The sequence below is a fragment of the Alexandromys fortis genome, unplaced genomic scaffold, assembly GCF_014885135.2.
Source record: "Alexandromys fortis isolate MF-2015 unplaced genomic scaffold, M_Fortis_MF-2015_v1.1 scaffold_127, whole genome shotgun sequence".
Classification (NCBI taxonomy): Eukaryota; Metazoa; Chordata; class Mammalia; order Rodentia; family Cricetidae; genus Alexandromys; species Alexandromys fortis.
The window spans coordinates 4935211-4949100 of NW_026068006.1; the positions used below are offsets into that span (position 1 = coordinate 4935211).

The 13890-nt window shown below is 47.1% G+C and overlaps 1 protein-coding gene across 1 annotated transcript in view; it reads left to right on the top strand.

Annotated features, from left to right (window-relative positions):
- Tbc1d9 (TBC1 domain family member 9) overlaps positions 1–13890 on the top strand; it is a 95925-nt gene that overhangs the window by 27426 nt on the left and 54609 nt on the right. The window contains exon 2 of the mRNA XM_050161573.1: positions 12875–12985. Coding sequence (XP_050017530.1) covers positions 12875–12985 — 111 coding nt within the window. The remainder of the gene's footprint in view (positions 1–12874; positions 12986–13890) is intronic.

A 13890-nucleotide genomic window follows, 5' to 3' on the forward strand; every position in this document is an offset into this window, starting at 1 on the left:
GCAGACGACACTTCCCTGCACTCCACCCCAGCACACCCCTTTCACAGTTACCGGTGGCCCTGGGTTCTAGAAACTGTGGGTGTCTTTCAGAATTACTTACACGGCGTTTCTAGGCCAAGCCTGGGCAACTTCTTAGGGAATCTCACTTGGGTCCGATGTGTTCCATGAGGATGACAACTGCCTCTGGCGGGTTACCTGCAGTTACTGGAAAGTAGTGGCCCCTTGTAAGACAGGGATGCGGGCTGGTCACAGCGCTGTACCTTTGCACACTTTCTCACTTGGTGAGAAATTTCACCCCATTTGTTGGTGCCGGGGTTTTCTCCCAGCTCCATTCTCTGTGTTGAAACTCCGTGTGGACCTTTGCATTGCTGTCACTTAGCCAGCACAAGCTGAGGTTTCTCCTTGAAGCTTCCCTTCACTTGAGGCCACCCGGAACTGGAATTTTCCTAGGAGGGAAGGCAGGAGTAGCGTCCTGAGTTCATACAAGATGCCTCCTCATCAAGGCAAGCTGCTACTGTGCATCCCCCCTGTAAATAGCATGCTTAGTGCTGCAGCTGTACTTTTTGTCTCTTTTAGGATGTTCGGATGCTAAGCCGGAAAGACTATTACTAAATTGTGGTTAACGCCGAGCACCTTGAGCGACACTTGACCCGTGTGAAAGAGGCAAGCACTCACAAGGCCCAAGGAACCACGGGGGTCACTGGGGGTTTGCTTGGTCTCTGGGTAGCACAAACAGAGACTCATTCAAGTTATCTTGAATCCAATTACCTGGGTTTGGTTGCTAGGATACCTGGACTGGAAGCCAGACCTGGAACACCAAAGCGACCAAAGGAGACAGCTGGCGGAAATGGCTATCTGTTCTTGCTCTCTGATTCCCCAGGATGCCATATGATCCCCTGATGGTTGGCATGTCTCCTCACTTCTGCTCCCTCTTACTGATGGCTGTCTTCCTCAGCATCCGCTTTCTGTCTTCAGCATCTGCATCTGTGTGACCCGCCTTGCTTGCTGCATTCCATTTTCATGCAGAGCTTCCCACATTCACTTCCAGTAGCCATGTGGCTTTTTCCCTCTGGCTTCTCAGCTCACATCCCTGAGGGGTATGTGGTGGGTGCCTTACCTCTTTACTCTTGACTACTAGTTCTGTGTCTGTTCCAATGGTGGCCCGGTCTAAGGCAGGCTGAGGCAGCCTATTCTATATATATAATATGGCACACTACCTCCCCAGGTCTGTTCCCATATATTATTCTCGGGGTTTCCAGTTCTTAGGGTAGCCAGTGGCCCACATAGAGAATAGTAGGAGCCGATTTCAGTGTCATCATTGATAAATTCTTACAGTGGGTTCTTCACTACAGTGCTTTGGTAGTCTAGATTATTCCTTTATTACCTTGTTAAAAGGTACACACTTTATAATCACAAGTAAGAATATTTATCACAATCCTAACAGCGTAACAATCTTCAAAATACAGCCGGAGAGATACTTAGTGGGTTACCTCACAAGTAAACCATGAGGACCAAGTTAGTCCTCAGCCCCCACATAGAAGTGCAGGAAACGTGCGTGTGTACCCAGCACAAAAAGGACGGGTGTGGAATCGTGTGTGCGTACCCAGCATGGGGAGGAGAGACAGCAGGATCCTGGGCCTCACTGCACAGCCAGGCTTGTCTAAGTGCTGAACCCCAGGCCAGGGAGAGACCCTGTCTCAGAGGAGGTGGATAATGTCCTTGAGGATGACATCTAAGGTTGTCCTTTATCTTCCAGAAACATGCAAGCACATATGTGCATGCACACCCCAAATATTCAGACATACAGATAAACGTGCTTTGGGGGTGTGGAGATTTCTCAGTTGGCAAAGTGAGGACCTGAGTTCAGATCTCTAACACCACATGAAAAGCTGGGCACATAAGTACCTGTCTCTAACCTGTGCTGGGGAGTCAGAGACGGGGATCCATGGGGCTCGCCATGCCGTCTAGCGGGAATTATGGGCTCCAAACACAGTGGAGGGCTCAGTCTCAAATAATGAGGTGGAGAGTGATGGAGGAAGATACCAACAGTCACCTTCTAGATTCCACATTTGAATGCATAGGCATGCACACAAGTGCACAGACACACACACACAGGCACTCACAAGTGCACACACAGGCACAGACACACAGGCACACCCAGACATACAGGCACACAGTCATGTGCATGCACACACAAGTGCACACACAGGCACACACAGCACACACAAGTGCACACACAGACACACATGCACACACAAGTGCACAGACACACACAGCACACACAAGTGCACATACAGGCACACACAGAGACACACATGCACACACAAGTGCACACACCGGCACACACAGACACACAAACAGGTACACAGGCACACAGTCATGTGCGTGCACACACAAGTGCACGCACACACACACACACACACGACTGGAAGACTTGTCTCTTCCACATCAGTGAAACACACAGTTTACTGTCACCCACTAGACGTTTCCTAAGCTGACTAAGCACAGACAGCTCTCTCTCTGCATATGTACAGAAGTCCAAAGACTGCACATTGAACGAGTAAACGGTGGTGGAAATGGTGCAATTCGTTTGACCCATTTAACTTTCATAGCTCCTAAGGCTTAGATGAAGCAACCAGGAAATGCCAGCTCCTGTAACTGGGAAGCAGCGCAGACAGGGCACAGGGCGGTGTAAGTGCTTTGAGGCTGCGCACAACAGGGGACCAGGAGAGAATTCTAGAATGCAAGGTCAGCTCCTTTTCCACGCAAGCATCCTTTTAGGGTTGGTGAAGGCTCTGACTGTGTAGCTGAGGCTAACCTTGAACTGTCGATCCCCTCCCCCCCATGCTGGGATTACAGACAAGTGCTGTGTACACTGTCGGATGCCCAGTTTATGAGAGCTGGCACTGAATTCAGGGCTCCCTGGATGCTAGGCAAACACTCCACCCTCTGATGTACATCTCCAGCTTCCTAGAGACGAGATTGCTGATGGGAGGCGATCAGCCGGGCAGCAGCAGTCATTATAAACCCGGCAGCCGTTTGTTTTCTTAATGGCATGATCGCTCTTTGAGTGACAGTGTAACCTATATGGCTGGAAAAAATTTTAATTATTGTTTTCTCATTATAAAGTAGTGAGTGAACATTTTGTATTTAAGAACTTTTTGTATTTATTTAATGTTTAGGGTATGTGTGTCTGTCTGTCTGTCTGTCTGTCTGCACATGAGTGCAGCTCCCCGTGGAGGGCAGAAGCAGGAATTGGATCCCCTAAAGTTAGAGTTACAGGCAGTCCTGAGCTGCCCGGCGTGGATGCTGAGGACAGAACTTGAGTCCTCTGCCATCTCTCCAGCCCCTACAAAAATCTTCAAAAGTTCAGATTCAAGGAAGCTTTGACATTTTTATCTCACTCCCTAGTATTATTATTTCTATTGCTTTTTGTAATCTGTCACTGATATGTGCTTTATGCTTTTCAACATAAGTGATTTTTTTTGACAAATTAGGTCATACAAAACAAATATTCGTTTTAGGCTCTTTTTTTTTCCATATAATATAGTAGGTTGATTTCGCCATGCCAATAAACAGTTGTTTGGAGAGTTGATTTTAAATGTCTCAGTATTGCTATATAGATACACTATGATGTATTTAGATATTGTAGTTATCCTAGAAGTGTGATTTCCAGTTCAGCACTATTCTGCGTCATCACATTTCATTATGCCTGCCACATTTCATATGTGGTGGTGCACACATTTAATCCCAGCACTCGGAAGGCAGAGGCAGGTGGATCTCTGAGTTCTAGGGCAGCCAGAGCTAACACAGAAACCCCGTCGCAAATCCCCGATAATAAGAATCATAATAGTAATAATAATAATAACAATTCATTGTGGAGGTTGCATTCTCTAGCAGATAGTCACTGTCACATACTGAGAGATGGACCTTCTATTGAATTAGGAGAACATTTCGAACAGTGCTCTTATAAATGCCACCCCTGTGAGAGTTGGGATCTGGGGAGCTTCCCACATCCAGGAAGAGTTGGTCTCACCCTGTAAAGGGAGGGTGACCCTCAGCACCAGCACCAGAAGCTCCCCTCCTCCCTGTGTCAAAGCTGACCTTGGCTGGCCCAGCGGATCAGTTTCAGGTTTTTGGACTACCTGTAAACAAGATTAGAATCAGCACTCCTTCCGGCTGTGCGATGGAAGCCTCTCTAGACCTAAGGAAGGGCAGCTGTGCCCTCCCTTCTGCCAGCTCCTGCCTGGGGTACCTTTTATCTAGCTTCAACCATCGGCCCGTTGGTCTGTATTGGAGCAGAACAGATCCCAGATGAAAGGCAGAGAAGGGCCAGTGTGTGGGATGAGATCACCAGCTGGGGTCAGGGCTGCTTCCAGGGTGAACTCTCTGGGCAGAGGCAGCTGTAGGTTTTAATGTCCTGATAGCGCCATCTTGAATTGTCTGGGCAGAGGCACATGTAGGTTGTTTTAATGTCCTGATGGTGCCATCTTGAAAATTTTCCTAACAAAAGAGATTCACATTCTCCCCTGATCCCAGTGTGTGTCTCTGTGTGTGTCTTTGTGTGGTTCTCTGTGTGTGTGTGTTGTGTCTGTATGTGGTTCTCTGTATATCTCTGTGTGCCTGTGTGTCTCTGTATGTGTCTGTGTGTATGTGTGTGTCTCTGTGTGTCTTTGTGTGGTTCTCTGTGTGTGTTGTGTTTGTATGTGGTTCTCTGTGTATCTGTGTGTGTCTGTGTGCATGTGTCTGCACGTACGTGTTTGTGTGTGCCTCTGTGTGTGTGTGTGTGTGTGTGTGTGTGTGTGTGTGTGTGTGTGTGTGTGTCTGTGTTGCCAGGAGTGATGTTCAGCATTTTCCTCCATGGCTCTCCCCTCTGGTTTTGAGACAAGGTCTCTCATTGTATTTGGAACTAGTCGTTTGACTCGACTGGTCCTCTGGATCATTCCTTCTCTGCTACCCCCAGCTCTGGCATTCCAGGCACTGGCTGGTTTTTTACACAGGTGCTCAGATCTGGACGCAGGGCCTCATGCTAGCACCAGATACCTTATTGACAGCCATCTCCCTGTTCGCATCATCCACACCTGCTTATATGCCGGGCCCCGCAAATGACAACAGCAGTCGGGCATGCCCAACTGTTTGACCAGGTGACATTGTCACCTGTGAAGTTCGTGAAGAGTATGGGTGCGTTACAGCAAAAGAAAAAGAAAAATCAAATTATACTTAGGCAAGCTTAGGGTTTTATGTTGGGCCACTCCCAAAAGTATCCTCAGCTGTATTCAGGATGAGGCTTTGACGGGCCTCACTAGTCCCGAGTGGGGTAAAATATCAGGTTTTGTACTAAGATGTATTTCAGTGATTCTGAAGAAAGCCACTGCCCCAAAGGAAAGGCAAAAAGTCATCCCAGCTGTTCTCCCTGTAAGCAAGAGAGTGAAGCGCGTGCGACTTTAAAAGGAGTCCTTCTGGCCTAACTGGGTCTTCAAGGTTCCTGGGAGCCTGGAGCCGCAGGCACTAATTGGCTGTCTCCCAAAGGCTCTGCAGAAGGACCGCTCTCTCCCAGACGGCAGCCTCCTGCTCTGTTTGTTTAGTTAGGAGCCAGCCTATGCTTTCTCTTATGAGGTAGGAAGCAGAAAAGTTCCAGCTGCCTTCTTTCCCACTGAATGTTCGCTTGCTGTGTTCTTCCGAAAGCCCACCTGTCACAGACTCTGAGTCGCAGCCACCCCGAGCAGTTCTCCTCCACCTGCCTTGGCTGTGTCTTCTGCCTCTTTAAGCCTGCTTCCCTCTCTGAGAGATGAGGTAAGGGTCTCTGGAGATCACCTGATACACTAGGTCAGGTTCTCACCACTTTGCAAAACGTGCCCCGTGGGAACCAATGCCTAGTGAAAAAAAATCCTCCATTCTCCTCCATTCATGTATTCTTGCCTTTAAGCTGAGAAATTGTGTTGGTTCTTGTTTTCTCTTGCATTGAGAGAATGGTGTGTTTTCTCAAACTGAAGCTGTTACAGAACTGAAGGCGATTTCTGAAAACTATCCATATGATAAGCAGATCTATTAAGTAGACTCCCGAGGAAATGATTGCCCTAGAACCTTCCTTTTTTCCATTTAGTGCTATCTGTTTTGCTTATGATTATTATAACTTTTAAGACCTATCTCACTCTATGGTCTGGGCTTGCCTCGAACTGAGGGTCTTCTTGCAGGATTCTTGCAGGGTGCAGGCATGCACCGCCACACTTGGCTAGGTTAATATTTGAAAGACGGGGTTTGAACCGTTTCTTACTGTTTTGCTTCCAGTTGTGAATAGAAACTTGAGATTAAGCATCTAGAAATATAGAGCAATTTACCTGTTGAATTTTAACGATAAAGCATGTTTGCTTGTTTTTATGTCATGCTTTTACTTTTGCATTTTGTAAAAGTCTACAGTAGAGTGGAAACTGTCTTGGTTATGTTTCTATTACTGTGATAAGACACCATGACCAAGACAACTATGGAAGAAAGGGGTTACTGGGAACTTCCAGTATCAGAGGGTGAGTCTGTGACATCATAGCAAGGATCACGGCAGCAGGCAGGCAGGCCTGGCCCTAGAATGGTGACTCTCACATCTTGACAGAGCTAGCTGGGAATACTGTGGGCTTTTGAAACCATAAAGCCTGCCCCCAGTGACATACCTCCTCCAACAAGGACACACCCCCTAATCCTTCCTTAAGAGTTCAACCACCTGGGGACCAAGTATTCAAACCTAAGAACCTGTAGGGCCATTTTCCTTTAAACCAGCACAGAAACTAAAAACCACACACACAAACTGCTTCTTAGCCACAGCCAGTTTGGGAAGCATTGGTATAGCTCACAGAGTCAGCAGTGTGTTTATGATGCCACTAAATTCTGGAGTACCTCTCTCTACCAAGAGCAGATGGGTCGCTGTGTGTGTGGGCACAACCACCTCTTTTCCTTCAGACCATGGTGTTAGAGCCATGGCTACGGCGATGCCATGGGTAGCAGCTGTTGATGTGAGAAGAGCTACAGGTTTGTGTTCACGGACTTGTTGCTTTTCTCAGGAGATCCTGGAACAGTGGGGCTATATACGATATCTAAGACAATAAAACTCTTCAGACTTTCCTACACTGAAGGCGGAATCCTAGTCCTGAGGCTGGTTTTATACTTTCTCATAACCTTTTAATTCTTTCCTTTATGGCCGGTAGCATCTAAACTTGAGAATAACTAATATGCCTGTAGGTTAAGGAAGAGAGAAAAACACAGTGCCCCCATCTCTTGCCTTATCCACCCGGTGACAAGCCTTCCTCTGAATCTCTCACCTCCACACAGAGGACAGCCATTGCCTGTGTTGCTGGCCATCTTGGTGTACGGTGCCTTCATGTCACTCATGGTGACTCTGTGAACCCCGGTGCATGCGTAGTTAGGGGCCGTCGATGCTCACTGAGCAAGCCCAGCGCTCCTGGTGGCTGAACCTTTCGTCTTTGCCCAGGAAGCTGTGGTAAGCAGTGTCTGTGTGCTGAGGACAAGCGTGCCGACCGGCCAGCTAAAGTCTAAAGGTACCAGCCGCTCACCACCAGACTAAGCTACAAAATTAGAGAAGGAGGCTTGTCTTTTCTCTAAGAGTATCAGCTTTTGATCCAATTAATTATAGATAAATCTCAAATTAATACTGAAATTATTGATTTCTTCAGATGCGTTTGAATACCCCCTCCTTGAAATGGAGTTTCTTTCTGGCTTTCCTGTGTCCCAGTCTTCTCTGACTGTGCAGTCCTTGGCTTTTTGGTGTTTAATTATTTAAGACATATTTGTTAAAGTCCATTCTACTGAGAACTGGTGTGAAGATGAAGTTTGGAAGCCGCTCTTGGCTCCGGCTAATGGCCATCAGAAAGCTTGATAGTCCTTGTGTTTTTTGGATGCAAACCTGGCAGCCAGCGTCATGTTCTGAACGTGGTTTGGGAATTTCCAGCTGAGTGCTTGCCCTTAGAGAGTTCACAACCTCATGGGAGAAAACAATATTCAAAGTTTTTTTTTTAAAAAAAAAAACAAATTGGTAGATAATATACTACCAATATAATAATTGGTAGATAATATGCTACCTGTCGTAGCATAAAGTGAAAGGTAGTTGGCAGAGACCAGAAAAGGGATTAATTTTACCAGGAGACTTGGGGATGGGTCATCCTGGGTGTGGACCTGGAAAGAAAGTGGTACCCATAGCTGGGTAAGCCTCGCAGACAGTGAGAGGTACAGAAATACACCCGGAAGGGGAAAACAGATAAAAGAAAGGATGCTTCAGAGCGCACGATGCACTGTGCCACGCCTTGGAGACATAGAAACAAACCAGCAACACAAAAGCCTTGCTGAAAGGAGAATAACACTGACCCTGTGAGACATCATAGTCGGGAGCCGGCGGTCTTGGTTCAGCTACTTTCTGTGCTGTCCTGCTGTCTGCTAAGATGTCCTGGACTGATTGTTTACGTCTAGGGAGGGACAGTCAGAATAAGGTGTAGGCTGGTGACCTCCAGAAACTCCTCCCCTCCCACCCCCAAACCCCCAGTCCGTGCCCCCCCACCCGCTGCCTTTGCTAATGATGTAAAGATGTGTTACATTTGTTTAATTATGTAAATATGTTTAGAATTTGTTTACCTTGCCTGCCTAAGGCACCTGATTGATCCAATAAAAAGCTGAATGGCCAATAGCTAGTCAAGAGAGGGATAGGCAGGGCTGGTAGGCAAAGAGAATAAGTCGGTGGCCAAATCTAGACGTGAGAGAGAAGAAGAACAAAGAGAATGAGGGAGAAAGAGGGACTCCCAACACAGGGCCAAAAGCCAGGCCGCCACCAGCCAGCCAGTCATGGAAACAGCAAGAAAGTAAGACAGACAGACAGACAGACAGACAGACAGACAGACAGAAAGAAAGAAAGAAAGAAAGAAAGAAAGAAAGAAAGAAAGAAGGCAAAATTGTAGATTAAAGTGAAACTTATAAAAGCTGGCAAGAAACGAGCCCAAGCTAAGGCTAAGTGCTCAGAACTAGGGGATCTCCGTGTCATGACTTGGGAGCCGTGGCCCAAAAGAAAAAGCCTGGTCCACCTGAGCATTTCAACAAACATTAGCACAGGAGAAATGGCAGATTACACACTGTGGAAGTACAGGCCTACCTACTGGGCTGCTGGATAACCAGAGAAATGCAAATTGAAACACACAGCATGAAGATACCATGTTTTAAAAAAAAGATTTATTTATTTATTATGTACGCAACATTCTGCCTCCATGTATGCCCGCATGCCAGAGGAGGGCGCTAGATATTATTACAGATGGTTGTGAGCCACCATGTGGTTGCTGGGAATTGAACTCAGGACCTCTGGAAGAGCCGTCAGTGCTCTTAACCAATGAGCCATCTCTCCAGGCCCTGAAGATACCGTTTTTTACCTGTTGGTTTAACTAAAAATAAATAAGTCTTGTAGAACTAAATGTTGGAGGTGTCATGGGGAAACAGTATCAGGCTCTTGGTAGGCTGCCCAGCACCTGTACGAGTAGTTCTCTGATATCTAATAAGGGTTAGGGTTGCAATTACTCTAGTGCCCAACAAATCCATCCTAAAGAAATTTGCTCACGTGCCCGAGGGTTTATTATCCAAGGGAGTAAATTTAAATGCCCTTTACTACAGAACTGAACGTAACAGCATGGCTATATAGTGGAATACTGCATCTTTAAAGGAAATTAACTTTATTAGCAGATTTGCAGATTATTATACAAGTTAACTGTTAGCATTGCCTATCTTCCTTGTTGTTGGTGCTTTGGCCTCAAATCACTAACCAAGGATGACCTTGAGCTTTCCATCCTTTTGTCTACACCTCCTGAGACCTGGGGTTCAGATGTGTGACGCCATCCTGGTTTCTGCAGTTATGAGGAGGGAATCTGGGATCTCCTGGATGGCAAGCACACTTGTCGACTGAGCTACAGCCCCAGCTTTAGGGTAACTAATTTTTTTTTATCATGGATATAAATGACAAAGCACATCAGAGTTAATACGTGTGCACAAGTACATACACATGCGCCAGACAAAGTTATATGAGTCTGGAGGAAAAGCTAAGACTCAAGGACCACAAAAGCTCCTTCTGTGTGTGCTCCGCCGTCTTCCTTTGAAGACACAAACCTGCAGCAAATGTTGGAAAGAATGCTGAAAGCTCCTGCGATGGTTCATGTAGTTTCCAAGTTCTTAATACTGTCCTTCTGCTCTTTCTGCTCCATGGAACATAGTTTGTCACGCCTTCAGTCACTCTCTAAGGTGGGGGCTATTTTTCTTTCTGTGCCTGGAAGTAGCTACATAAAGGAAATACATGGCCAGGACATGAGCCAAGGTTGAGCCCACTCCCATAACCCCTGTCACAAACTCATCTCAGAAGAAAGAGATGAGGAGCTGGGGAAGTGCCAGACCCTCTCCAGCTTTGTGCGCGGTCACCTGAGACCTTTCACAAGTAGGTTGTTGGATATCATGACCTTTGTTATGACACACACACTCCCCCGGCTCATCCCTGCCCGCTCCCCTGTGGCGGTATCTTCTGCACACTGTAGACCAGCCACCATGCGCTAGTCCCAGCCATGCTCCAGATGTGGAGGGTGAGCAGCCAACTCCAGATGTGGAGGGTGACATGGACTGCACCTTCTAGTAACCTCAACCGAGGGAAGGCTTTGGCGCATTGCTTTCCCAGTGTTTTCTGAGTCTCCCTGAAAACAGAACTTCTGCTCGGTAAGATGCTCCCAAGCTGAAGTAAAAGGAAGATCAGACAATAGTTATTCTGAGGGTCATAATTTGGTTTTGTTATCTCAGGCGATCAAAGATTGTTTAACACCAGAAATAGCTGGCTGAGGCAGCTGCTCAAACAGGGCTTTGTGTGGGAGCTGAAGACGTTGCAGTGTTGTGACAGCTCCCCCAGAGCTCTGTAAGAACCCTTCTAAGGAAGTCCCTATTCTTGCTTCTTTCCCTCTCTCTGTTTCTTTCCCCATCCCTCTCTACCTCTTTCAACTCCCTGTCTCTTTTGTTCTTTTTTTGTTCAGATCATCCATCTTTTAATAATCTAAATGAACAAAGGGTGCACACAGGAGTATTGACTTGTGTCAATCAAGCTTGGACAACACTAGAAAATTTATGTAGACTTGAAAAATATAGCTATCCGCCGGGCGGTGGTGGCGCACGCCTTTAATCCCAGCACTCGGGAGGCAGAGGCAGACGGATCTCTGGGAGTTCGAGGCCAGCCTGGTCTACAAGAGCTAGTTCCAGGACAGGCTCTAAAGCTACAGAGAAACCCTGTCTCAAATATATATATATCCTATTTCTCTATCAAACACACGCTCAGGACTTACTGGCTTCCAATCAAAGTGCAGAACCCATGGGCCCTGCAGAATCCATTTTTCCCCAGCTGTCAGGGAACCCCCTGTGAGGAGGAAAAGAGGGGTGCAAGGCAAGATGTAGAGATGTTTTCCAATAAATGCAGCACCGCGGTGGGACCAGCACTGAGAGTCAAGGTAGAAAGAGGCATCATTAAATAATTAGGTCTGTCGTTCAAGATGGTGAGAGTCAGGATCAGGCAGCAGTGCTCCAAGTGGGGTGGAAACCTGGTCAGGGTCGCAGCTGGAGAGACAGCCCAGCGGTTAATGTCACACACTATGCTTGCAGAGGGCCTGGGTTCAGTCCCCGGCACCACCCACATCAGGTGGCTCACAACCTCCTGTAACTCCAGCTCCAGGAGAGCTGACACTTTCTTCTGGCCTGTAGACACTTGCACTCTCACGCACATGCACACACAGACACATAATACAAATAATCTTTTTTTTTAATCTGATCACTGTGACCAAGGTGTGAAAAGGCCTGGGATTCTGGTTGTCTCTGAACGTATGTATTTACTGGCTTGAGTGGCCAGCAGCACAGCTCAGTTTGCAATATTTTATTTGAATATATACTGCTTTGAATTTTCATGCAAAAAAGACTTAATTTCTCCAGACTTGGTCCATGTGAGTGGGTTTCCTGAAGTCCAGGTTGACTCTCTATTGTTGTCAGATACTTGATTACACTGTGTAATGATATCGTTATGATTGGTTTAATAAAGAGTAAATGGCCAATAGCTAGGCAGGAGGCAGAGGTGGGACTTCTGGACAGAGGGAACTCTGGGAAGAAGAAGGGCAGGGTCACCAGTCACAAGGAGAGGGAGCAGGATGGGGAGCAGGGCAAAGGTAACTGAGTCACATAAGAGAATGTAGATTTAAAAATTTGGGGTAATTTAAGCTGCAGGAGCTAATCAGAAAGAAGCCTAAGTAAGCTAAGGCCGGGCTTTCATAATTAATAAGTCTCCATGTGTTTTTTTTATTTTGTGTGCTGGCAGCCCTAAACGACAAGTCTGTCCACACTGTGTCAGATCACTGAGGATATACACATTCAAAGTTAGCTTTGTGCTACCGCGAATGTATGGCCTCGCCCTCCACCTTACTGATGGATCATTCCAGAGGTCTGAGCAGGCTCCCATGACCTCTAGCTATAGGGACAACGTCACAGATGGCCAAGAACTCCTATGTGAGAATCCGCCTCACACCTGCCCACTCTGAAACAGTGACTTTCTGTCTTTCTTTGCAGGTGCCCTGGGGATTCTCGCACCCTAAGGCTTTGTCTTGAGCGTAGTAGAAAGTTAGTAGTTTGAGCTGAGTTGTACTAAATTTTTCAACTCAAAAGAAAAGCTTGGCAGGTTAAAACACAGGTGGAGCATCCTGACACACCAAATCAGATGCTTATGCCTGCTTCCCCAGCTTAGTCAGAGGTATCTCAGGCCCAGCTCACGCTGATGACTTGGGATTCTGGCATGGAAATCCTGACTTGTTTCCCGCTTCTCCATCTCCAGGCCTCCTGGTGGGTACCCTTGATGTAGTGTTGGATTCCAGTGCCCGTGTCGCACCATACCGAATCCTGTACCAGACTCCAGATTCTCTCGTCTATTGGACCATCGCCTGCGGTAAGTCCCAGAGTTCTGGGCTGCAGATGCTTGCAGCTCGGAAGGAGCGTGCTTGCTGAATGCAATCGCGTGAGCGTAGGGCAGTGAACCTCGGTCGAGTCACCACCAAAGTGTTGTTGGCGGACTGTTGTAAAATTTCTCACTCTGTCTTGTGGGATCATGCAGCCTCCATCTCGAGTGGGCCACAGTTTGAGGGTCAGTTTACACGGGAGCAGAGTGCAGCCCAGCTGGGTTTCGCTTCCTCAGCCACAAGTGTCACACATGACGTCTATGCACACACTGGCTAGAACTTCTCAGAAAGGCCTCGCTAACTGTAAGGGAAGCTGGGAAATGAAGGGGAACATGGAGCTACTAAGAAGGGCTTACCTGGGGATCCTTCATGGTTCAGCCCGGAGCTGCTGCAAGTGAGGTTTTTATCTCCCCTGCTTGTAGCTGCAATGTCCTGTGCTTAGAACAGGAGCAAGCAACGCTGCTAGTGTTGACGGTCACAGAGTGGTCAAGACATCTACGGGCACTGTTTGCTTGTGGCCAGTTAAAAAGCCAGAGTGACCGTTTACTGTTTAGTTTTATGATTTAATTTTGCCCCCTTTTATTTTTTTTTTCATTAATAGGCTCTATTTTTAAAACACATTTATGTCGATAGGAAAATCGAACAGGTAGACCTCAAAGACCGTCCACCGCGTCCACCTCCCACCCCCGGTCCCACTATTAGTAGCGTCTTCCTACCGCCAGTGAGCCGGTATCGACAGACTAGTAAAAGGCCACGGCTTCTTCATAGTTCCCTAAACCGCCCGGTGTTTTCCTTTGTTTTCTGTTCTGAGGTCCTACCAATAAATCAGTCATATTATCTTGTCATAGCCTCTTAGGTTTGTCTTGGCTATGGAAGTTTCCCAGGATACCTAGCT